Source organism: Salvia hispanica, chromosome 2 (genome assembly GCF_029641045.1).
Source record: "Salvia hispanica isolate PSC_SH4W2 chromosome 2, Shi_PSC_v1, whole genome shotgun sequence".
Taxonomy (NCBI): Eukaryota; Viridiplantae; Streptophyta; class Magnoliopsida; order Lamiales; family Lamiaceae; genus Salvia; species Salvia hispanica.
Window position 1 is genome coordinate 55,852,674 of NC_142693.1, and position 24,402 is coordinate 55,877,075.

At 33.8% G+C, this 24,402-nt stretch overlaps 4 protein-coding genes across 4 annotated transcripts; 1 reads left to right on the top strand and 3 right to left on the bottom strand.

Annotated features, from left to right (window-relative positions):
- The first annotated feature begins 4,237 nt into the window (after positions 1-4,237).
- LOC125201794 (uncharacterized) lies at positions 4,238-5,372 on the top strand. Its single transcript, XM_048100052.2, has one exon. It carries the CDS (start codon positions 4,484-4,486, stop codon positions 4,952-4,954), a length of 471 nt encoding a protein of 156 aa, XP_047956009.1. The 5' UTR covers positions 4,238-4,483; the 3' UTR covers positions 4,955-5,372.
- Positions 5,373-5,593: 221 nt separating this feature from the next.
- LOC125201801 (late embryogenesis abundant protein D-34-like) lies at positions 5,594-6,278 on the bottom strand. Its single transcript, XM_048100063.2, has 2 exons — positions 5,945-6,278; positions 5,594-5,748 (listed from the first exon to the last, which is right to left on the bottom strand). Exons 1-2 carry the CDS (start codon positions 6,260-6,262, stop codon positions 5,719-5,721), a joined length of 348 nt encoding a protein of 115 aa, XP_047956020.1. The 5' UTR covers positions 6,263-6,278; the 3' UTR covers positions 5,594-5,718.
- Positions 6,279-7,693: 1,415 nt separating this feature from the next.
- Positions 7,694-9,624, bottom strand: LOC125206398 (small ribosomal subunit protein uS13z/uS13y/uS13x). Its single transcript, XM_048097761.2, has 4 exons — positions 9,525-9,624; positions 9,287-9,447; positions 8,112-8,300; positions 7,694-8,029 (listed from the first exon to the last, which is right to left on the bottom strand). Exons 1-4 carry the CDS (start codon positions 9,525-9,527, stop codon positions 7,924-7,926), a joined length of 459 nt encoding a protein of 152 aa, XP_047953718.1. The 5' UTR covers positions 9,528-9,624; the 3' UTR covers positions 7,694-7,923.
- Positions 9,625-21,875: 12,251 nt separating this feature from the next.
- LOC125205598 (small ribosomal subunit protein eS24z) lies at positions 21,876-23,714 on the bottom strand. Its single transcript, XM_048104647.1, has 6 exons — positions 23,575-23,714; positions 23,382-23,457; positions 23,242-23,283; positions 22,651-22,821; positions 22,147-22,233; positions 21,876-22,068 (listed from the first exon to the last, which is right to left on the bottom strand). The coding sequence occupies exons 2-6, from the start codon at positions 23,451-23,453 to the stop codon at positions 22,027-22,029; spliced, it is 414 nt and encodes a 137-aa protein (XP_047960604.1). The 5' UTR covers positions 23,454-23,457; positions 23,575-23,714; the 3' UTR covers positions 21,876-22,026.
- Positions 23,715-24,402: the final 688 nt, after the last annotated feature.

The following is a 24,402-nucleotide window of genomic DNA, read 5'->3' on the forward strand; positions in this document are numbered from 1 at the left end:
TTTTTACGATTCCGTCAATTTTCTGACAGCCGTGAATTAGCAAAAATTTTGACCAGATTAGTAATTAATTAAAATAAAAGTAAATTTAAATAAAAAAAATCTAAAATAAAATCTCTCTCACATCTCTCTTCCTCTCTCCCTCTCTCTCCGGCGACACCCAATACATCACTCTCCCTCATCAATTCTAAAATCTGAGATTTGTAGTTGTAGGCCTAAACCATTGATTCCATCAAATTGCTTCGAAACCCCAACTCTAGTTGTTGATTCTTCAATAGCGTTTCAACGATTTCCACATCCTTCCCCATGATGCAAGGATTCGATACTTCATTCCACGAATTCAGCAGCTCACCCAAACACCTCGCCACCTCCTTCATCGACAACCTCCTCTCTCTGCACGACCTCACACATTTCGCCGACACCATATTCCTAACCCTCGCATCCCTGGGCGCCGGAGCCCTAGGATCGTACTCGCTCATGAATTTCCACTTTCTTATCAGCGGAATCGCCCAATCCACCACCAATGGCGAGGGATTCACCATATCCAGCTCTGGCGGTCTGCAGAGCTAATCAGAGGTTGTGGGGCCAGGTTGAGGGGCGAGGATTGGTGTAGAGGAAGTAGCACAAATTGTCGTTGCTCATGAATTCGACGAGGAGGCGGCGGTCGTGGGAGTTGGTGGAGAAGCCGAGAAGGTTGATGAGGGAGGGGCTGTAGAGGGAGGAGAGGATGTCGATCTTGTTGTCGAGGTCGTTGGCGGAGGGCTTCTTGGAGTCGGAGAAGTTGGCGGTGGCTAATTGGAGGTCTTTGTAGGTGAATTCTTGGATTTTGATGGGGTGGGAATGTGAATCGGATGTGGAGATGGATGAGTCGATTTTGCAGGAGGTAACCCTTTAGAATTGATGAGGGAGAGTGATGAATTGAGTGTCGCCAGTGAGAGAGGAAGGAGAGGAAGAGAGATGTGAGAATTTCTATTTTATTTTTTTAAAATATTTTTATTTAATTTTATTGAATTATTATGCATCATTATACTAATTAAGTCAAAAAATCGTTAATTAGGTGCTGACCGTCAGAAATTAACGGTTCCGTCAAATTAGGACCACTTCGTTAACGGTTTCAAATGTTTAGGACCAATTTCTCAAAAAGTGAATGTTATGGACCAAATTGGTATTTTGAGCATATGTTTAGAACCAAAATTGACCTTTACTCTTTAAATTGAGATGAAATATTATTTTAAAATTAAAATTCATATAATATTTTATTGTAAAATCCAAAAATTAAATAATAGTAAAAAATATTAATGTATAACGAATGAGATATTTACAGATGTGTTTAAGATTAATTGGATAATAAAATAATAAAGAAAAAAAATCAGATAAAACCGGTCATAAAACGGTAACATTTGTGGAATCGGAAAAATTTCATTCTCTTTGTCCCTGAAAAGTATGAGTTATTTCCTTATTAGCTTGTCTCTGATAAGTATGAACTTTCTAATTTTGGAATAGTTAAACGCTTATAACCCCTACACATCATTTTATTTACAACTTATATCATAATGAAGTACTACACTACTAATGATCTGAAGCTCACACTCCACTAACACTACTTATATTCATTTATCTCTCTCTTACTTTACCAATTATAGGCTAAAATATGTGCTGAACCAATTGTTCGTAGTTTTCGAGGTTAGATGGAGCATTAATTTAATTTTTTTTCAATTTTTTTTTCCAAATTTAAAAAAAAATAACAATTGGATTTGGACGCCGAGTCACTGCCCAATGCTAGCTCGCTTACGAGATGAGACCGAGCCAGCATTAAGTTGGGTTGCAGATGCTCTAAGGGTGTCCAATGTGCTTGCTTGTCCATCCCCTTCTTCAGCACCGTCTCTTGCTATAAAGTGCAATTACAATATCATACTGAATGCATTATGTACGTACTACTCCCTCCGTCCAGGCTAAGTGACACATTTCTTCGGCGCGAATGTTTAAGGGCTATTGATTAATGTGTTTAATTGGAGAAGAAAAATGTGGGTATATATTAAAATAGAGAAAAGGGAAGATAATATTTTAATAGAAGTTAGAAAAAAGTGATTGAGTGTATCTATTGGAGAGATAAAATTTCCAAAAAGAATAGGAAATACTACTTCCGTCCACCAAAATTTTTCCCATTTTTTCATTTCCGTCCGTCCCCAAAATTTGTTCCATTTCACTTTTACCATTTTTGGTAGTGGACCACATATTCGACTAACTCATTCTTTCTCACATTTTATTATAAAACTAATATATATAAAAGTAGGACCCACAATTCATTAACTTTTTCAACTCACTTTCCATTACATTTCTTAAAAGCCGTGCCGAGTCAAAGTGGGACAAATTTTGGTGGACGGAAGTAGTATATCTTAAATGGGGACGGTTATCTATATTTTTTTCTTGGATTTTCTTCAACAAGCCGTAGCCCCAATATATATCACTAGAATCTTTTAATTATTCCTTTTAACTTTTCAAATGCCCCACTTTTTATGGGAGAGAATTCGGAAAAAGGGATCATATTCGCTGACCTTTCAAAATGAAGGATTAATTTCGCTGACCTTTCGGAATATGTGATTAAGGCATGCGGATTTTTTAGAATAAGGGATTTTAAAAAAATTTTCTCTTTTTCTTATTCATTTTTCATAGAGGGAACATCTTTTTTGGTCCACGAACTTTGCCAAAGTATCATTTTAGGTCCGTGAACTTTGAAAATATCATTTCAGGTCCATCAACTATGGGTTAATATCATTTCAAGTACTTTTTTACTATTTCCAAGTTTTTTTGAACAAAAATACCCTTGATACCTTAAAGGGTATATATTTTTAATAAATTTATCCTATACTCATATTTTTTTATAAATATCTTTACTATATATTTTTGATGAATTTTTTAAATATAATTTGACCTTCAATATTATCACTTAATTTTGTGACATACAAGAATAGATCCTTATTTAATACTTTATTATTAAAGAAAAGTTCTTCATTCAATTTTAAAATTCTTTAATATAAAAAGTTGAAGAAAAACAATTTTACTTGTCACATAATTAAGTGATAATATTGAAGGTCAAATTATATTTAGAAAATTTGTCAAAAATATATTATAAAGATATTTATAAAAAATATGAGTATATGATAAGTTTATTAAAAATATATACCCTTTAAGTTATCGAGGGTATTTTCGTCCTATAAAACTTGGAAGTAGTAAAAAAGTACTTCAAATGATATTAACCCATAGTTGATGGACCTGAAATGATATTTTCAAAGTTCACGGACCTAAAATGATACTTTGGCAAAGTTCGTGGACCAAAAAAGATGTTCCCTCTTTTTCATATAATTTTCCTCATAATATTTATAAATTGACCAAATTACCTACATAAAATTTGACCCCAATTCTTTAAATCTTCTCTACCCATCGTTAAAACTCTTCTAAAATTCTGAAAACAAAATAAATACACTTACGGACACATGGTTAATCTACTCCCATTTCTTTTATTTTATTCAGATTAGATTTTTATTTCAAAAAGATTGAAAAATTTATCCTAAAACCTGCTGACTGCTGCTCATAAGATTAGATTTTTATTCAATAAATTATGTGTTAAAAAACGTATTGCAGGAGAAAGAAAAGCAAATCCCACAAAATTAAAATACTCCCTCCGTCCCCCATTAAGAGTCACATTTTTCCATTTCGATCCGTCCCCAATTAAGAGTCACATTTCATTTTTACCATAAATAGTAAGTAGGTCCCACATTCCACTAACTCAATTCACTCACATTTTATTATAAAACCAATATAAATAAATGGATCCCACATTCCACTAATTTTTTTAAAGAGTGACTCCTAATAGGGGACGGAGGGAGTATGAGAGAGAGTGTGTGAGCATCTTCAAGCATACGCAGAAAAATAAAAGTGTTGCATCAAATACAAGTGCTAACTTGTAAAAGTATCAGATATGCGGTGTAAGAGAAGGAGGAGGAGGGTGGACGGAAAATTTTGATTTCTGTAAGCGTGAATTTTTTTTGTTTTCATATACTAGAAGAGTTAGTATTTTGGTTGAAGAATTAAATAATTGAGATTTAAATTAGGTGGATAATTATGTCAATTCATAAATATGACGAAGGAAACACCATGAAAAATGAATAAGAAAAAGATAAAAAATAAAAAATCTCTTATTCTAAAATATTCGCATGTCTTGATCCCTGCTCTGAAAATTCAGCGAAATTAATCCTAAATTTCAAAAGGTCAGCGAATGTGATCATCTTTTAACGAATGTGATCCATTTTTTTACGAATTCTCTCCTTTTTGAGGGTGCACGATTCTGCCTTTTTATCCAATCTCTGCCTGCTATTACCTGCCACCGTTAATTCCTGCCCTTCTCCCTCAAAATTTCCCTCTTTTCTGTTAATCTGAGTTTTAATTTAATTTTCCCAATTGAATTCCGTTGATCTTCTCGCCGCCAATGAAGGTTCACCCGTCGCCGAGGAATCTCAACATCACGCTCCGCTACGACGTCGCTTCGCTCCTCGCTCAGGCCAACGCCTGCCGGCAGAAGAAGCTTCTGCGGCTGCCGCACATCTTCGCGAAAGTCCTGGAGCTCCCCTTCCACTCCGACGCCGACGTCTCGGTCGACGAGACGCCGGCGTCGATCCGATTCACCGCCGCCACGGACGACATCAGCGGCGACGTCAGGGCCGACGCCGTCGCGATCTACCCCGGCGTCACGAAGATCGTCATAAGGGGAAACGGCGTCGTTGACCTTTCAGGGACCGAATTCGAGCTCGATCTGTGGCGGTTCCGCCTGCCGCCCTCCACGCGGCCAGAGCTCGTGTCCGCCGCCTACGAGAACGGCGACCTAGTGGTGACCGTACCGAAAGGGGCGGAGCACGGTGGGGATTTGGGAAATCGGGGTAGGCTTGTTCTTGTACAGTAACTTCATATTATTATATCCTCTTTCTCTAAAGCTCCAATTCTCAATTTCGAAAAATGCTTAGTTTGTGATACACATACCCTGCACAATTTTAATTCCACTTATAATCAATTTCGGCGTGATTAAGATGTTAGTGAAGTTAGGTTTTGTTCAGAACATAAATTGGGGTAAAAATAAGCTCAATCTTGAAGTCACTCGTTGTATTTAGGATTGAATTTTAATCTGTGTGGAATTCATTGTGTTTTGGGTGGAATTTATCTAGCATGTTATTGATGTTTGTGAGGTGATATGTGAGATTATGTAAGAATGGTGAAGCTCAGTTGCATACTCTATTAGCATAGGCATTTCTTTTTACTCCATTTGTGTGTTGTACTTATATGACTAGCATAGAATGAACCATATCTGAGCTCCATTGTTTGCATCTTGATGAAATTTGTGTGATTTTTTTACAGAATTTGATCTTTAATGTGTTTAGTTAGTGCTTCTGCTAGATTGCGACCCTGAGTAGTAAATTTGGTGGTGGGGCGTCGTCACTCTGAAATCAAATTCGAAAGAGAAAGATTTGATTTTTATTTCACTTTTGCCGTCGTGTTTCATTCTGTCTCCATCTTTTGAGTATTGATCGCCCAACAATTTGAAAACTAAAAACAAAGATACTTCAAAATTTATAACGAGTTATTTTTCCTTGTAAAAGAAATAGAACCAAGTTTACATATGATATAGTAATTCGACTAAAGCAAGAATATAGTAAAACGAATTCTTGATCATCATTCATCCATAGCAAATCGCCCCAAAAGCTACACAAAAATGACATGATTTAGTTTTGCATCAAATAAATTGAAGGGTCGGAAATGAAAATAATAATTAGAAAATGGCACTCGCTCCATTCTTTGTTAACTAAGACACTTCTTTTCAAACTCGGATTAACAAAGAGAGTTAATTTATAAAAATAAATAACTCGATTTATAAGGAACGGAGGGAGGAATAACTAACTTGTCCGCCGATAGATTCGGAAATAACACGATGGCCAACGACGGTGGTCTCTGTAATTTGAGTTCCGCCTTCCCTAATGGCTTCGGTGGTGTCGTCGTGCCCAACTACGCCGCGCTCCTCGTTGAGCTCCGCCACCGATTTCATCACGCTTGCCATCCCGCTCTTCTGCGTCTCCCCAAACACGCTCTTCTCCGCTGACTCCATGGCAGCGGCGTCTTGTGGTGTTATGGCTTTCGCGGCTAGCTCGCCGGAGACGTCGAAAACGTCGCCGTATTTGATGGCTTTGAACTTTTTTGGCTTCTCCGTCTCCTTGTTCATTTTTACCTGTTACTAAGGGTGAAAATTGATTGTATTTTTAGGGGATTTTGGCGGTGGAGTCTACCCACTTGTCACTATTTTCAACTTCCAGGTGGCAAATCTAGAATTTTACAAATTCACCTATCTTTATTCTTCAGACTCGACTCGAGTTTGGATCGAACAATTTAATACTCCTTCCGTTCCGGTTCAAGAGTCTTATTTTGTCATTATCATTCCAGTTTAAGAGTCTTATTTTGTCATCATCGTCTGTCCCAATTTAAGAGTTCTATTTAAAATTTATCATATTTGACATAAAATTTAACCACATTATTGATGAAATTTACACTCAAATGTCATTACTTTTATAAAAAATAAAATAAAACAAAATCCTAAACATACAAAAAGTCAGAAGGGTCTCACTTTCCACTATTTCACTTCAATTATTACACACTCCAACAACCACTACCTCACTTCATTTATTACACACACAATCAATTTCTTAAAACCCGTGTCGTAACTAAATCTTACTCTTAAACTGGAACGGAGAGAGTAATATTTAAATTTATAGATATCCTCCATCCCAAAAAGAATTGAAAGGATATTAATGGGGATAAGCATCGGAGTGCTGATTATATACTAAGCACCGAAGTGCTGATAATAGTAAACCATGTAGTAGTACTAATGTAGAAGTGCTGATTAGAGCATTCACAATGGTTTTCCACTCGTCCACCCGATCGACAATTTTCGGGCTTGTCCGTGATCGCCCGCCCATTGTAGGTGATCGATCGATCGGTGGGACAACCGAAGTTCGGTCGCCCGACGCGTCGGACGCTCAAAACATTTAAAGAACTTACATGGTAAAGTTTAAAATTCCATGTTGGCAAATAAAGAAATTTAAAATTCACCTATCTCTTCTATTCAAAATAAAGTTTATAGAAACTTAAATGAAGTTCAACAAAACTTGATTGTGTCAAGCAATCAGAGGTTAAATATTTTAAAATTCACCTATCAACTACCTCGGACGAAGGAAGTATTTGATATTCTAAATTTGATCTGGATCATCGTTGGACTGTTGGAGGGAGTATTTGATATTCTAAATTTGATCTGGATCATGGTTCTAAGTTCTAACTCATTCGCTCGCAACATTCATTGAATGCTGATAATAGCCTGATATATACCGTACTAGTACCATGTAAAAATCACTTTATTCAAATTAATGCATGCAAGGGTTGAATGATGTTAAAATGATGATGTGATTGTAATTCAAAATTTCAAGTTAAAAACATTGGTGAAGTGAAGAAAAATTCAAATTTTATGACTCAACGATAATTCGATCTTTTGTCCAAGAACAAGTGGCTGCATCGGCCTAATGTTAATTTGCAATTATCCAGAGTCCAGTTTAAAATAAGAGATAGATATTCTAATTCAATTTAAAATTGAACAAACGCATAATAACCATCGATAAAATGGAAAATAAATTACTCCAAATGTATAAAATTAAAGAAACAAAGAGACAGCCTACAAGTTCCTTACCAGATTTACTGTCTTAAAAACCATGATCAAAATTAAAATTGAAACCCAATATTGGGATCCAAAACGAAGACATGAGGAGTCTGTTCATATCTCTTACAGAGCGTATAACAAAAGTATCCATAGCAAAGAGATATATGAAGTGACAACGCTCATCGCTTCTTTGAGACACCAACAGTCTTTCCCCTGCGACCGGTGGTCTTGGTGTGCTGTCCACGCACGCGAAGGCCCCAGTAGTGACGGAGACCACGGTGGTTTCTGAAAGTAATGCGCACACAAAAACAATTAGTTATAAGCAACAGTTGGATATAGAGTAAGAACATCAAGTAAAGAATCACACCTGATCTTCTTTAATCGCTCAAGATCATCCCTGAGCTTCATGTCCAGAGCATTGGATGTCACTTGGGAAAACTTGCCATCCTTGTAATCCTTCTTCCTGTTCAAAAACCAGTCAGGGATCTTGAACTGGCGGGGGTTTGCGACAATAACCATCAAGCTGTCAATTTCAGCAGCAGAGAGTTCACCAGCCCTGCAAAAGATTAAATAACAGTTAGATCACTTGCAACTCACACCACAAATTGAAGTAGACAAAGAGTTGAAGGCTAGTCAAGCATTCCAACAAAAGAACTTCAATAAAGTAGACAGCAATGTAGACAGTTTAAGACCATTGGATTGATTTATAACTGAGCAAAATCTGATTGTCACACATGAGCCAACACATGACGAATTGAAATTATCTATAGTCCCAATAGATTAAAATGTTGATAGTTTTTACAAACAATATGTTACCAACTTTTCAGCATCCATACCAATATTCTAGGTAAAAAAGATATACAAAATTTAGAGACTATGGGGCAATGTAAAACAATAATTAACTATGATCAGTTAGCAGAAAAACCAAAATCGTAATGCCTAAACACCTATGAGCTCAAACTAAACATAAACAGACGTGGAATCTAAGCCAAGAGTACAAATTACAGTGCATAACATTTGTTTATTCTCATTTAATAGATTGATATACAAATAATCCCAATAGAGATGGAAAAACTGGCAATAGACAGCATAGGATTCAACAAGCTCAAACTTAAATCTATTGGTGGTGGAACAAAGTACAACAATCTTGAGTGTTCAACAAAGCTCAAACTCAAATTATCAACACTAAAATATTTCATCGGCACATCTAAATTATTAACAAAGAGTTAGTCACAACACAAAATCTATCATTAAATTCCCTTCAGCAATCCAATTAATGAAAGAGTACAAGGTTCTGGAATAGCACACACAGATTCAAACTTAAATTCTATTAACAGTGCAACAAAATTGAGCAAATCTCGCCGTGTTCAAAACAATTATATAAAGCTACCGAAATCTATCATTAAATCGCCTCAGCAATTAGACTATCGAAAGTGCGAATTCGAACGATGAAACTGGAATAGCACATAGTTACAATATTATTGGTGGAACAATCAACACTGAGAATAGTGAGACGTCATTAATTCAGAGAGAAAGCCAAACCTCTTATTCATGTCAATATCGGCTTTTTTGCAGACGATGTTGGCGAAACGTCGGCCAATACCCTTGATCGAGGTCATGGCGAACATAATCTTCTGCTTGCCATCAACGTTGGTGTTCTGCACACGCAGAATGTGCTGGAAATCTTCGTTTGCTACGAGAGACTGCAGCTCCAATCATTAGTTACAAATCTAAAAGATTACACAAGAAAACAAAGAGCGAATTAGATCGAGGAACACACCATTTTTAGGGTTTGGAATCGAGCAGCGGTGTGTTGCGTTCTTCGACGGCTGCTGCTCCGCTATGACTAAGAGTGAGTTTATGAGAACATAACCCTAAAACCGTGGTTTTATTTATTTATTTTTATAGGTCATTCAACTATGATAATTTGCACTTTCGCCCCATAATAACATTAAACTATTCAATTGAGAATTTGCACTTTCGCCCCACAATAAGAGTAAACTATATTCTTTGAAATTAGTGGAAGTCTATTTATTAATGATATTTTATTTGTACAGATTAAATACAGTGCTTCAATTAACTGTAACATCCAAAAATATTAGTATAATAAGAAAATTAATTATCTTTATTTTTTTTATAATTGATTTTATATCGTTAATGTTAATAATTAGAAATGAGCAATAACTTGAATCCAATAAAAATTCAATATTATGATTAAGATTTGAATAGATTTAAAAGAATATAAAGAATTAATATTAGTACATTCATATAATAACAAAATAATTTAGTAAATACATAAGAATTAAACTTATTTTATCATCTTAAAATTCAAATTTTTTATAAGGAACTAGAACGAAGTAAAAATAATCTTAAGTGTTCTCCTACAATTAGGATGTCAATATAGCCCACCACCCACCAAATTTATAGGGTTATATGGCAGAAAATTTCTAGCCCACTAAAATTATAGTCTGATTAACATGCACCCGATTAACCCGCAATCCGTTAGGGTCAGACCCGAAAACTCGATAGGCTGGCCCGGAAAACTCGATAAAATTTTTATCGTTCTATTTGTTTGACTCTAATTCGACACTTCATTGGTTATTTTATAATATAGATTACTAAAAAATAACTTTCAGTTTTATATATTAGATATATATATATATATAGGGGTGCATTATAATGATAACCCCAATTTGTGTGATAACCCTATAACTAAATCTCCACCACACATTTTTAAAATGTGTGGTCTAGATTTAATCTAACAAAACTATCATTTTATCAAATAAAACTATCATTTTCGGATATATTAAGGGCAAAATTGTCATTTCGTTCTAAAATTTGGTGGGAAAGAAGGAAACTTGACAAAAACGCTCCATTCAATTTCTCTCATGCTCAAAACCCTGCATTCAATTTCTCTCACAATCAAACCCTCTGAATCGCGTTTCAAAGCATTTGAATCGAAGGAAAAATCATCCGATTCTGGAATATGTCGAAGGAAAACGCTCAAGCATCATCGAAGAAAGGTTGGATGAAGTTTATTACTTATTTCACTTTTGATTTTGCTCGATTTATCATTTTGCTGGAGATTTTCTCGATTTTTTTTAGATTCTGTAGTTTTTTAGTGTAGATATTTCTTATATTTATACAATATCGTTCATGCATGACAATATTGAGAACAATCTATATATTTAGATTTACATTTTGCTGTGTATGCTGCTGGTGTGTGTTTTTCTGTGTTTATGTGTGTGTTTTGCTTTGTTTATGTGTGTTTTGTTGTGTGTGTGTTGCTATGTGTTTGGATGATCTGTTTAAATGTAGAAATTGTGTTTTTGCTTGATAAAATGATAGTTTCTGAAAATGATAAAATGATACTTTGTGAATAGTGTTTTGTTCTACTTAAGTGACAAGTTATGCCCTCTCTGCTTTTTTGAACTCATTGAAATTTAGAAAATGATAGTTTCAGAAGATAAAATGATAATTGCCCTTGATAAAATGATAGTTTCAGATTATAAAATGATGGTTTTGCATTATAAAATGATAGTTTCATGGGATAAAATGATAGTGTACATTATAAAATGATAGTTTCATGGGATAAAATGATACTTTATGTTTGTTTGTGTGTGTGTCCTGATGCTACTGCTGCTGTATTTTTGTATGTGTGTTTGTGTTGCTATGTGTTTGGTTAATCTGTTTAAATGTAGAAATTGTGCCTTTGCTTGATAAAATGATACTTTGGGTGCATAAAATGATAGTTTCTGAAAATGATAAAATGATACTTTGTGAATAGTGTTTTGTTATACTTGACAAGTTATGCCCTCTCTGCTTTTTTGAACTCATTGAAATTTAGAAAATGATAGTTCAAGAAGATAAAATGATAATTGCCCTTGATAAAATGATAGTTTCAGATTATAAAATGATGGTTTTACATTATAAAATGATAGTTTCATGGGATAAAATGATAGTTTACATTATAAAATGATAGTTTCATGGGATAAAATGATACTTTATGTTTGTTTGTGTGTGTGTCCTGATGCTACTGCTGCTGTGTTTATTTGTGTTGTTGTGTGTGTCTCTGTGTTTTTGTATGTGTGTTTGTGTTGCTATGTGTTTGGTTAATCTGTTTAAATGTAGAAATTGTGCCTTTGCTTGATAAAATGATACTTTGGGTGCATAAAATGATAGTTTCTGAAAATGATAAAATGATACTTTGTGAATAGTGCTTTGTTATACTTAAGTGACAATATTTATTAGTTAAAATGCATTGAATATAATTCAGTATGGAACATAATATAATTTTTAATCAACCTCATGTATGTTTTGTGTTATTTGAATAGAGAAATTTCTTCTGAACTTATCTTGGAAATTGAGTCAATCCATCAATGGGAAGAACTGTCAAAAACCAGATACATGAATATGCCATGGCAGAACGATCCAAATAAAGTTGACTGTGGAATTTATGTGATGCGCCATTTGGAGACTTACATGGGTGGTCCTGTTCGTAACTGAAATTCAGGTTTAACGAAGAAGGGAACAGAGTCTTTCATAAAACTCCGTGCCATATATACTGAAGCATTGCTTATTGGAGATACTAACAAGAAGGCTTTTGAGACACTTACAATGATAAAGAAGAAGTTTGAGAATGACATCAAAAAAGGAGAAATTGATGTTGAAAAGATGATCAGAGAATTTAAACCCCTTGTATACTAACTTATATGACTTGATAATAGCGTTTTGTAATAGTGGTTTCGAATATAATCACCCAAAATTATCATTTTATCTGCTGCAAGTATGATTTTGTCATTTTATCAGTCAGAAGTATCATTTTATCATTTTATCTGCTCCAAGTATCATTTTTTCAGGTTAAAGTATCATTTTATCAGTTTATAAACAAAAGAATGATGTTATAAGCCAAAATGTCATTTTATAAGCCCAAAGTATCATTTTATCTACTGCAAGTATCATTTTGTCATTTTATCAGTCAGAAGTATCATTTTATCATTTTATAAGCCCAAAGTATCATTTTATTAAACAAAAATGTCATTTTATCAGAAGTATCATTTTATCAGTCAGAAGTATCATTTTATCATTTTATCTGCTGAAAGTATCATTTTATCAACTGCGAGTATCATTTTATAATTTTATAAGTCAGAAGTATCATTTTATCAGCTTATATATCATTTTGTCGGATTAAAATATCATTTTATCCGTTGAGAGTATCATTTTATCAGCTTATATGTCATTTTTTCCAGCTTATACATCATTTTATAAGGTTATTGTCATTTTATTTGCTGCGAGTATCATTTTTTCAGGTTAAAGTATCATTTTATCAGTTTATAAACAAAAGAATGATGTTATCAGCCAAAATGTCATTTTATACACCAAAAATACCTAAACTATATCAAATGGCTTCAATCTGTCTTCTCATTGACTTTACCACAATTTCTTGAATCATGACGACCCATCTCATGACATTTACCAAAAATTTTTGACGGCAATTGAACAAGTAATCAATGAAAATAATGAATTATGCAAGAAATATGGAAACAAAATCTGAAGACTATGGAAAATGAATCAAATCGGAAGAAAATCTGGAGCCTATGGAAACAAAATAAGCGAGAAATATGGAAACAAAATCTGGAGCATATGGAAACAAAATCGTAGAGAAGAGGAGAGAATCGAAAATCGCTGAGAAGAAACCGATGAGAAGAGCGTGAAATCTGGAGTGAATCTGGAGCGAAATTCAAAAATTAAATGAGCGAAATGACATATTTACCCTCTGCGCCTTTTTTTATTAAGTAAATCTAAGTTTGAATCTCAACCACAAGATTATAAAATATGTGTGGTCCAGATTTGGTTATAGAGTTATCATGTGATTTGAGGGTTATGATATGATCACATCTATATATATATATATATATATATATAGGGTTTTGATCTATGAAGACTAGATTTAAATACAGAAACGCAGAACAAATTCATACGTAGGGCATTTTTAGGTCATAGTTAGTTTATTTTTAGGTCATGCTAACAAAGCATGACCTAAAATGATCTTAACATGACATAAACCAAAATCTTATAATATGACCTAAAACTACTTAATTATGACCTTCCGTGTTTTAGGTCAATTATTGACCATTAGATTATCTAATCTTAGGGCCAAGATTTGGTCTGCATTTCTGGATTTAAGGACATTCTTATTTTGATCATCTCCCTATATATATATATATATAGGGTCCTGTTAGGTTGAGATTTTTGGGCCTAATTGAGAATTGAGATGCAATCTCAGCCACCCATTCACAATCTTAGCGCGATGTCAACAACCTCTGGTTTATGTCAACAGGGGGGTATTTTTGTTATTTCAGCTCTAAAATGTTTCAGCTGTATTCAAAACACGCTGGCAAAACTCTCGAACATTTCTCTGAGTTCTCTCCCAAATTTCTTCTACAATTCTGCATCTTCTCTTCCCTTCGTCGCAATTCATCTCCTAATCTTAGACTTCGTTCAGTTTTCTACATCAATTAATTTCCAAAAATGAGGATCGAAGAAGTAGTTGAAGTTGAAGCACCGATTGTAGCCAAAAAAAGGCATTCCAAATCGGCGGTCGTTGAAGCGAATTCTTCAGGTTAAGAAATTGATTCAAATTTTAAGTATATTGCTTCGATTTTAGTGTATTAAAACAGATCTGGATTTGTTTTCTTCTGAATTCGATTTCTGCTGATTTTTTATTGTTGATTAGCGATGGTAGAATCGAAAGAGAGGAAAATCAACAAGGCTGCTGGAAAAAACGAAAGAGAACATGCATCTGCTTCCAGTTAAGGATTTGTTTAAATTTTTAAGATTATTGACATTTCATACAATAGCTATTGACATAGTTATGATAATAGACTTGTGTTTTCTATAAACAGCATATACTTGTCATTGAGATGATATTGTATACTGTTGACACAGTGTATGCTTGTTTGGATTGCTGTTGACATTATAAACTTTAACAATTAATATAAAAGTAATAAGATAATTATGTTTGCTTTAAACATGATATACTTGTTATTGACATAGTGTATACTTATTAGAATCGCTGTTGACATAGTCAAATTGACATAATAGTAACCAGATAATTATGTTTGCTATATATGAGATATACTTGTTATTGATATTGATTTATTATGTACTTTATCTATTGACATAATTTTAAGAATATACATGCACTTGCTGTCGATAGGGTATACTTGTTATCGACATAGATTTATTATGTACTTTATCTATTGACATAATCGTAAAAACATGCATGCACTTGTTGTCAACATGGTATACTTCTTATTGACATGATATCGTGTATAATTGATATTGATTTATTCTTCTTGATTTTAAAAATTTTAAGATTATTGACATTTTATATACTAGCTATTGACATAGCTATAATAATATATTGTTGACAGTAGTAGTGTATGTTTGTTTGAATATGTGTTGACATAATTATATTGACATAGTGTATGCTTGTTTGAATGGCTGTAGAAAACATACAAATGTTTCTAGGTCATGTTGTTGCTCATGGACCTTTTAGGGAGGAACGACTCCCCCTGTTTTGGTGTTGGTCTTGGATGGCTCTTGTAAGTTTATCTAGCAGTCATTGTCTACTTAATTATTTCAAAATTGCTTTTCTTAAGAGATAATGTATGCGGTGCAGCTGATAGTTGAATGATTTACCATCTTGTTCAGTGAAATAGGATCTTCTCTGATTTTGCTGCTTTTTTGCTAGGTTTATTACCAGTTTCTTTCTGGGTGCAATCCCTTGGTATATAGGAGCTTTTCTACTGCTATGTGTCTGTATGGATGACAGGGAGAAGCCTGGACTCATTGCATGTGGCATAGCTGTAAGTCTTTTCAATCTCTACTAGAATCTCAAGTGTCAATTCATAGATGTTCCCAACAATTAGGGTCTTAGGGATGATGTGTAATCATATTTTGGTGTTTTGTGCCTGTTTTTATCTAGTGGATTTTGTAATTTTATTGTCCCTGAATAAATATCTGAGGTTTCTCTTGTCAATCAATACCCCCTCCCACCAGTCATCATATGTGTTTTGCTTCTTGATGCAACTGCTTGTGTTGATCTGCACTTGAAAGCCAAACGACTTCACTTGAATCTATGGCCGACAAGTTTCTTCATTTGTCCAAGACGTTCCTTCAAGACAAGTCTGATACTTTTGATCACTGAAAAACAATATCTGAATCAATAGTTATTGCTGAAAAAGAAAAGGAAGTTCTTGAAGATTTGACTGAATTTCCAACTTTTAAATTTGGACATTTCTTTGATGAAGTAAGTACATCATTTTGTTTACATATGTTTCTCTGAGTTGACATTAGATTACTCCTACAGTTTATATACTAACATTGTAGAACTAATTTACAAGCAGTATGCAGAAGAAAGAAACAGAGAAAATATCCCTACATCGCCAGGTTATGATCCTAAAGGGGTGAGCCAGTGAATCAGCCTCTCCTATCTCACCACCAACCGCAAGCCCAATGGATGACGCACAAGTTGAAGTGAACAAAGAAATGCAACAGGAGAAAAGAAAAGAGAAAGTAGAGAATATTGTTAAAATAAAATAACTAAAACTAAGATTAAATAGTATATTGTTTTTATAAAATGACTGAATTGTTGTTGACATGGCTTGAAAGTGTAGTTGACATTTGGTTATAATTGTTGTTGACATGATTTGTACGTGTTGCTGACATGACTTATAATTGTTGTTGACATGGTTTCTATGTGTAGTTGACATGGCTTATAATTGTTGTTGACATGGTTCTATGTGTAGTTGACATGGCTTATAATTGTTGTTAACATGACTTATAATTGTTGTTAACATGGTTCTATGTGTAGTTGACATAGTATGTAACATAGTTGACGTGGCTTGTACGTGTAGTTGACACGATATGTTCCGTAGTTGACATGACTTGTATGTGTCGTTGACACGATATGCACCATAGTTGACATAATTATATTAGTTGTTGACATGACTAGTATATATAGTTGACATGATTTTTAATTGTAACTAACCTTAAAAACATGAATTATGATTGAGCATAATTAAATTATATGTTTAAGTAATCTTAAATTATATGACTATGTCTCCATGTGTAAGTAATCTTAAATTATATAGTTGGATGGGTTTTAAAACTATTATTGTGGATTCTGAAGTTTGAACTTAGCAGTTATATCAAATGTTAATCAGTTCAACAAATTGTATTGAAATGTCAACAACCTATAACCAAATGTCAACAGTTTGTATAAAGTATCAACAACTCAGAAAACAAATATTATAATTAATAAAGAAAATTATAAGATAGATGTCATTAGAGAGCAGAATCAAATATCAACAACTAATAAGATAATGTCAATAACTTTTAGTATATGTTAACAACTAAGAAACAACTCTGATTGTTGTTGACATGGCTTGTATGTGTAGATGACATGACTTATAATTGTTGTTGACATGGTTTCTATGTATAGTTGGCATGGCTTGTACGTGTAGTTGACATAGTATGTAACATAGTTGACATGGTTTGTACGTGTAGTAGACACGATATGTACCGTAGTTGACATGACTTGTATGTACCATTGACACGATATGCATCATAGTTGACATAATTATATTAGTTGTTGACATGGCTAGTATATATAGTTGACATAATTTTTAATTGTAATTAACCTTAAAAACATGAATTGTAATTGTAATTGAAATGTCAAGCCTGGACGCCCTCATCAGCGAGTAGCACGGAGGCAAGTCTGACTCCAACTTGTATTGAAATGTCAACAACTTATAACCAAATGTCAACAGCTTGTATAAAGAGTGTACAACTCAGAAAACAAATCTTAAAATTAAAAAAAACAAAATCATACAATAGATGTCAATAGAGAGCAAAATCAAATATCAACAACGGGTCTTGTTAGGTTGAGATTTTTTAGCTTAATTGAGAATTGAGATGCATTTTCAGCCACTCATTCACAATTTTCGCGCAATGTCAACTACTCAAACATTATGTCAACTAGGGGGCATAATTGTCATTTTCGCGATGTCAACTACGGAGACATTATGTCAACTACGATGTCAACAACAAATGTTATTTATGGGAACCACGATGTCAAAAGCAAATGTTATTTATGTCAACTATTATGTCAACAGCAACATTTTACAAATAATTAATGTCAACAACGAATATTTTCATGTCAACGGCCTATATTATTTATGTCAACAACAACGTTTTACATATAATTCATGTCAACAACAATGTTTTACATATAATTCATGTCGTTGAAGCCGGATTTGACTGCAGAACAATACGGCAACGATCCAAGGGCTTTTGCTGCGAAGTCCACTATACGCTCCCTCACAGCTGCTTTAAACTTGTTAAATGTCACCTTCCCATAAAATAGCACCTGTCAACTACTTAAACATTATGTCAACTAGGGGGCATAATTGTCATTTTCGCGATGTCAACTACGGAGACATTATGTCAACTACGATGTCAACAACAAATGTTATTTATGGGAACCACGATGTCAAAAGCAAATGTTATTTATGTCAACTATTATGTCAACAACAACATTTTACAAATAATTAATGTCAACAACGAATATTTTCATGTCAACGACCTATATTATTTATGTCAACAACAATGTTTTACATATAATTCATGTCAACAACAATGTTTTACATATAATTTATGTCAACAACATTTTTCATAAAATTTATGCCAACGTCCTATAAAATTCATGTCAACAACAAACGTTATTATGTCAACGAGCTATATAATTCATGTAAAAAATAAACATTTTCATCAATTTAGTCAGTTGCAACTTCAAAACTGCTGCATCTACAGATATAGTGTCTTACAAGATCCCAGACTTTCCATCGTTTGTGGAAGCAACAAAATCTATTCTAACAAAATCTATTCTAACAAAATTAGAAGAATATCTCAGTCGATTTTCAGTCAGATGCTAGTGAGTACTATTGTTCCAAAATTTCACAAACACAGATACAAGAAGTCATTCCAAAAGTTCCATCCAATAATTCGGTAACTACAAGTGAACAAAGATTCTAATGAATCAAACACCACATTAATCTGCATTTGTTAGAGCAAGGCAACATTTTCAAAATTGCAGTATACATAAGTAAAACAAACAATTGCAACGCATTTCCACATCAATCTGAAAAATCCAAAGCATCACACAAACAATTCGATTCATCTCCAACAAACTATCTTCCAATTCATGTTTCAACATCATTGAAGCAAGCCACGTTATCATAATAAATTAATACAAGAGTAAAATTGAAGCTTACGCAGTGGTCTCTTGTCCGCCCCCTTGAGTCCCGGTGCTGACAAAGAATCCGACAGGCTTGTGTAGTTGACATTATACGTGTGTAGTTGACATGAATTGTATATGTAGTTAGACATACATTATATATGTAGTTGACATGGATTGTACACATAGTTGACATTATATATGTAGTTGACATAGATTATATATGCAGTTGACATTAAAAAAGGAAGATAGCTAAATCTTGAATCTATCTCTTAGCAACTAATTTGCATTTGGAGAATATCACCAAACACCTGGAGTGCATTATAATTAACCTTAAATTTGAAGAAATGCTCATAAACCACATTGCTCTAATCAAAACAAAGCATCACATTCAACTTCAAAAAGGAACAAATTCAACCACAAAACCTGTACCAAGTTAGCGATTTCCAACCATATTATATTACAGATCCAAATTAATAGAGTAAAGATAAATGTTGCTAATATTCCCACATAGAACATCCAAATACTCTCATCTGATAAACAAACCGAAACAAATAAAAGCAGACGTAATTAATCAATAATCAACACTGATTTAAATGTTAAATATCGAGATAAAAGTTCTGAGAATAAAAAGGAATTTCGTTGTATATAATTTATCAAAATAAAAATGCAGCAGCCGTTGCTGCGGTCAACCAAGACCATGAGATGCTATCTATCATCACTCTTGAATATCCTAATTTCCCCCAATTTTAATCGCCCTCTCCAAATTCTCAGCTCCAATTTTCTTTCTCACACATTTGTAAGCCAGGTAAGCATGTGCGGTTGTGTGGAAACAGATTTCTTCTCCTCAATTTTCGATCTCTGACTTCTTGTCACCAAATCTCCATCATTCTCGTTTCGACTGCGCTTCGATTAGGATACCGAGCCTTTGCGGATCGGCTGCATCAAGTAATTGGAGGGGATTCATTTCGAATCGACGTCGGAATTCAATTCGTTACCTCTCGAGGCCGATTTCGGTGAGACAGATCATTGAGACAGATCTGAAATTGAGAACAGTTGTTGCTCATGAAATTGAGATATAGTTAGATGGATTCAGTTGCTTCTAATCTCAATTAACAAATCCAGAGAGATCGAGATCGAGAAATCGGCTGTATTGAATAATTGGAGGAGCCTAGACAGCGGCGAGGGGAGGACGGCGCGGTGGGTGGAGTTCTGGAGCGAGGCAGCGGCGGAGGAGCTCGAATTCGTCGTCGCTAGAGAGGTGCATCAGATCGGATGCGCCAGAATTTGGTGGGAGAAGAATTGAAGAACGGAAGCGGCGAAGATGTTTGTTTTCATTTGTTTTCATTGAATTTACTATTATACCCTTTCATAATAAATTAATCTAAAAATATTTATTGTGTGGCAAAATCTGGACCACTCATTTAATAAAAATGAGTGGCTGTTATTGCATCTCATTTCTCAATTAGCCTAAATAATCTCAATTGATCACAATCCTATATATATATATATATAAAATTTTTAATAACATAATAATAGATAAATAAATTAGAAACTTCAAATTCAATAAAAATATATTTAAATTTTTAAAACATGCTTTAAAATTTCTTGATGTTTATGTTTTATTTTGTATAAATCTCAAACATTAGTATTTGATCATGTTTATATTTGAGTTTAAGCATATATCTCAAATTTATCATAATTAAATATTTTACATTTTATAAATATAACTAATTATCACCATTATTTATTGGATTAATCGCATGTTAATTTTATCAGTAGCAACCTGATTAATCCACTGGGCTAGCTCGAAACCCGAGCTTTTAAGGTTAGAGTTAAAACTTTTATAACCCAAAATAACCACAACTCGATTAGCTCGCACCCGATTGATCCGCAATCCGAATAGGATTGGCCTGAAACCCGATGACCTAGCCCGATTGACATCCCTACCTACAATGAACCTGTGTTATTTTTTTTTGTTATGCATTATGCAGGAATACAACATGGTTTATTATTATTAGCAATTCGATGCTTACTATAATCAGTTATTCGGTGCTTACTATATTCTGCTACGTGGTGTTTACTTGTTCATTAGTATATTATGCTTACTATTTATCATCCTGTCAATGCTCAATGTTTAATGCACATCGATGCTTATGTTATTCAACACATCTATGCTCGCTGTCCTCATATTCAGACATCATGTACATTGTTGATATTGATTTTGGTATTGATTAAGACGGTTGATGATATATGCATAGAACTGTGAACACTTATGCATATGATTTATAGTCCACTTCTATACGTGCTTGAACTGATTTATAGTCCACTTCTAGTCATTATAGTACAAGAGGTAAAGATTAGTAAATAGAACAAGAATTTTAAGGAATTTAATTCATATACGTATGGCATCTTAGAAAATTGTGGCTAAAGCGTGGACTTATAATCTACTTTGATATGTGCTTGAAATGAAATAAAACATGGTCGAGTCTATTCATTATGGTACAACTGGTAAAGATTAGTACTCACTCTATCCCAACTAAGTTGGTACAAAATTTTTATGAACAGAGATTAAGAAATTATGTTGAATACTAAAATATTACAGAAAAATATAAGTGTGAGAAATTGATTCATGTACGGCCATAAGCACAGCGATGGTTTAATGCGCAATGATATGCATAAACGATATCTTCCTTCGACTAGATATATAAAGCACATCATAATTTAGTACTAACATTCCACATATCTTAGTACGACAATTTTGTAGAACAAAAATAATGTCTGATGGGCAAATACGATAATTAATAAGAAAGACAATACTCTGCAAGATATAGCAAAGAGTTTGAGACTTGGTAACAATTAAAAAAGATTGTGCCGCATTAGCATTAAACAGAGAGCTAAATTAACCCTAAGGCAAACAAAAATATATTGTCACATGAAAATCGTCACGATTCACAAAAAAAAGTAAAATATCACAAACTCATTTCTTCTTGCCTGCCTTTGCAGCATCTCCAGCTTTAGTCTGCAAGAACATTTACCACATGATTAGTAGAGAAGGTACACATATGTTACAATTTAGTTTTAGGATATAATATCTCACCTTCTTAACACCACGGATTTTCTTCGCCCTGTTCTTTCTTTCCTTCATCTGCTTCCTTGATTTCTCAATCTTTGTGTCAAGACCATTCTGTGAACAAAAAGTTGACATGTAAACATATGTACGATCACAATAACGAAAATAACAAGCAGCCTGCACTTCGAAACTGATCACAGAAATGGTGCCCCCTGAGTACTAAAGGTTTGAAACAGTTTAAAATGCAAATCAGAACCAAAATCACTTGTCACCTTCCAATGATTGATGACAGCAGCAGTGAAATATACGTAACCCTTAACAAGTGTTACTAAACATAATCTTTAACCAACAAAGCAAACATCAAGTAACAACATTAGGATACAAAACATAGATCCACTCATTATTTATTTATTTATTCAACTATAAAATTGAACCTATTAACTGAAAGTCTGGTTGTCAACTAAACTAGACATGCAAGTAGCTAATGTTCATCAATATCACAAAGGACGTGATATAAAGTGAAGTAGTTACCCTGATTAGCCTGTACTTAGGCTCAAACTTCTTAGCATTCTCAACAGAATCATAGATCAATCCAAATCCAGTAGATTTGCCACCACCAAAATGGGTCCTGAACTTGAACACGAAGATGGCATTGGTGTCCTTAACCTCATACATCCTTGCCAACTTCTCCTTCAACTCAGCCTAAAGCAATAAAACACAGAACTACATGAATGCACAAGTAGTTGGGGAAACGAATGGAACTGTAAATGAAACCATATCTAGACTGCCAATTAGTATTTCTCACCAAAAAATATCAATCAGATACAGATGTCATACTTACTCATTCAGCGAAAACCAAAATTCATAAATTTGGTCAGAAACTGCCTATCACTATATTAGTGCATACACAATTTGACTTAAATTTCAATACACCCCCCAATACATAAACCCTAATTATAGTAGTAGGAGGAACTGTGCCCTAGAATTGAAACATTGGTAAGACCAGTGAAATTATACATGATAAATGGGGTATGACTATGTTACAGGTAGTTCGTTTACATAAAAAAAAATCATATAATCATAAAAAGGAAAGTAAAAAACAGAAAATACAAGTGTTTATACCTTAGAAACATTGGCCCTTCCCGGATGCAAGACATCGATGATCTACACAAAATCCCAGACAGAAAACAGAGTTTCGAAAACATGAGCTAAACTGCGACAATTAAATACCAAAAAGAAAGTAAAACCGTGGCGATACATACAAATTGCTTCCTTGAAAGGAGACGGTTTGTCATGAACTTCCTGGTCCTGATAGTAACTGCCTTGTCCGCCATTTTACTGTAACAACGAGGACAGATTCACCTAATTTAGCTCGATTCAATTTCGAAATAAATAGCAAACACTGTCTACTTAGTTATCAAAGAAAGCTGAGCGACAGAGAATTCGAGTGATTACGATGTCGTTTAAGCAGATCTCCGCCGTGCGCCGCTGCTCTGAAGAAGCTCCTACTCTGATAGCGAAGAGTTTCTGGTTTGAAAGAAGACGCGAGTTTAGGCCATCTAGGGTTTAGTACATCACAAAGCTCTTTTCTGGGCTTAATTGGGCCTAAATCTGAGTTTTTTTATTTTGACTTTTATGCATATTTATGGGCTTTAGATGTTAGTAGTACTTCTCAATCATAAATATTTTGACGAAACGGAAATACAATGGCCCAGTAATATTTTAAAAAAATTATATGACTTTCTTAAAAAAATGTAAGAAAAAATTTAGTAGAATTGTAAATCCTATTTTTATATTAAAATATGAATGAAATGAGTTACTAAAATTTTAGGTTCATTTATCACAAATTAATAAGTGGAAATAAGATGATTAATGTGAAACGAATAAATATGGAAAAATAACAGTATAAAGTAGTAGTATATTTTACAACAAATTTTACTATGGATGAATACTTCCATTTCACAATTATACTGATGAAACTTAAACCTTCAACAAAAAGAAGGAAAAAGAAAATTATGGAATCGTGCTCAAAAATTGAAAACAGTAAATCAGTAATTTCCTAATTTGAAATTTGTAATGGGTAGAATTTCGTCGGCGGTAGAAATCCGGGATCTCCACCCGCAACAATGGTAGATATTCATCAGACTTGTAGGAGAGGACTTTTGGCCTTATGTGGTTCAAGTGTTTTGGCCTTTTACCTAGTGTAAGCTCCAAATACTTGATGAGGTGTCTTGATTGCAAGACCTTTCATTTGTTATTTAGAGTTTGGAGTAAAAGAAGACA

Coding starts and splice junctions, on each gene's coding strand:
- LOC125201794 (XM_048100052.2), top strand. CDS start 4,484: ATGAAGGTTCACCCGTCGCCGAGGAATCTCAACATCACGCTCCGCTAC.
- LOC125201801 (XM_048100063.2), bottom strand. CDS start 6,262: ATGAACAAGGAGACGGAGAAGCCAAAAAAGTTCAAAGCCATCAAATAC. Junction 5,749..5,944: donor CCGAATCTATCGGCGGACAA/GTTAGTTATTCC, acceptor ATTTTTGTGTAG/CTTTTGGGGCGATTTGCTAT.
- LOC125206398 (XM_048097761.2), bottom strand. Junction 8,301..9,286: donor GATATTGACATGAATAAGAG/GTTTGGCTTTCT, acceptor AATCTTTTGCAG/GGCTGGTGAACTCTCTGCTG. Junction 8,030..8,111: donor GAGCGATTAAAGAAGATCAG/GTGTGATTCTTT, acceptor CATTACTTTCAG/AAACCACCGTGGTCTCCGTC.
- LOC125205598 (XM_048104647.1), bottom strand. CDS start 23,453: ATGGCGGACAAGGCAGTTACTATCAGGACCAGGAAGTTCATGACAAAC. Junction 22,234..22,650: donor CTAAGTACAGGCTAATCAGG/GTAACTACTTCA, acceptor TTTTGTTCACAG/AATGGTCTTGACACAAAGAT. Junction 22,069..22,146: donor AAATCCGTGGTGTTAAGAAG/GTGAGATATTAT, acceptor ATGTTCTTGCAG/ACTAAAGCTGGAGATGCTGC.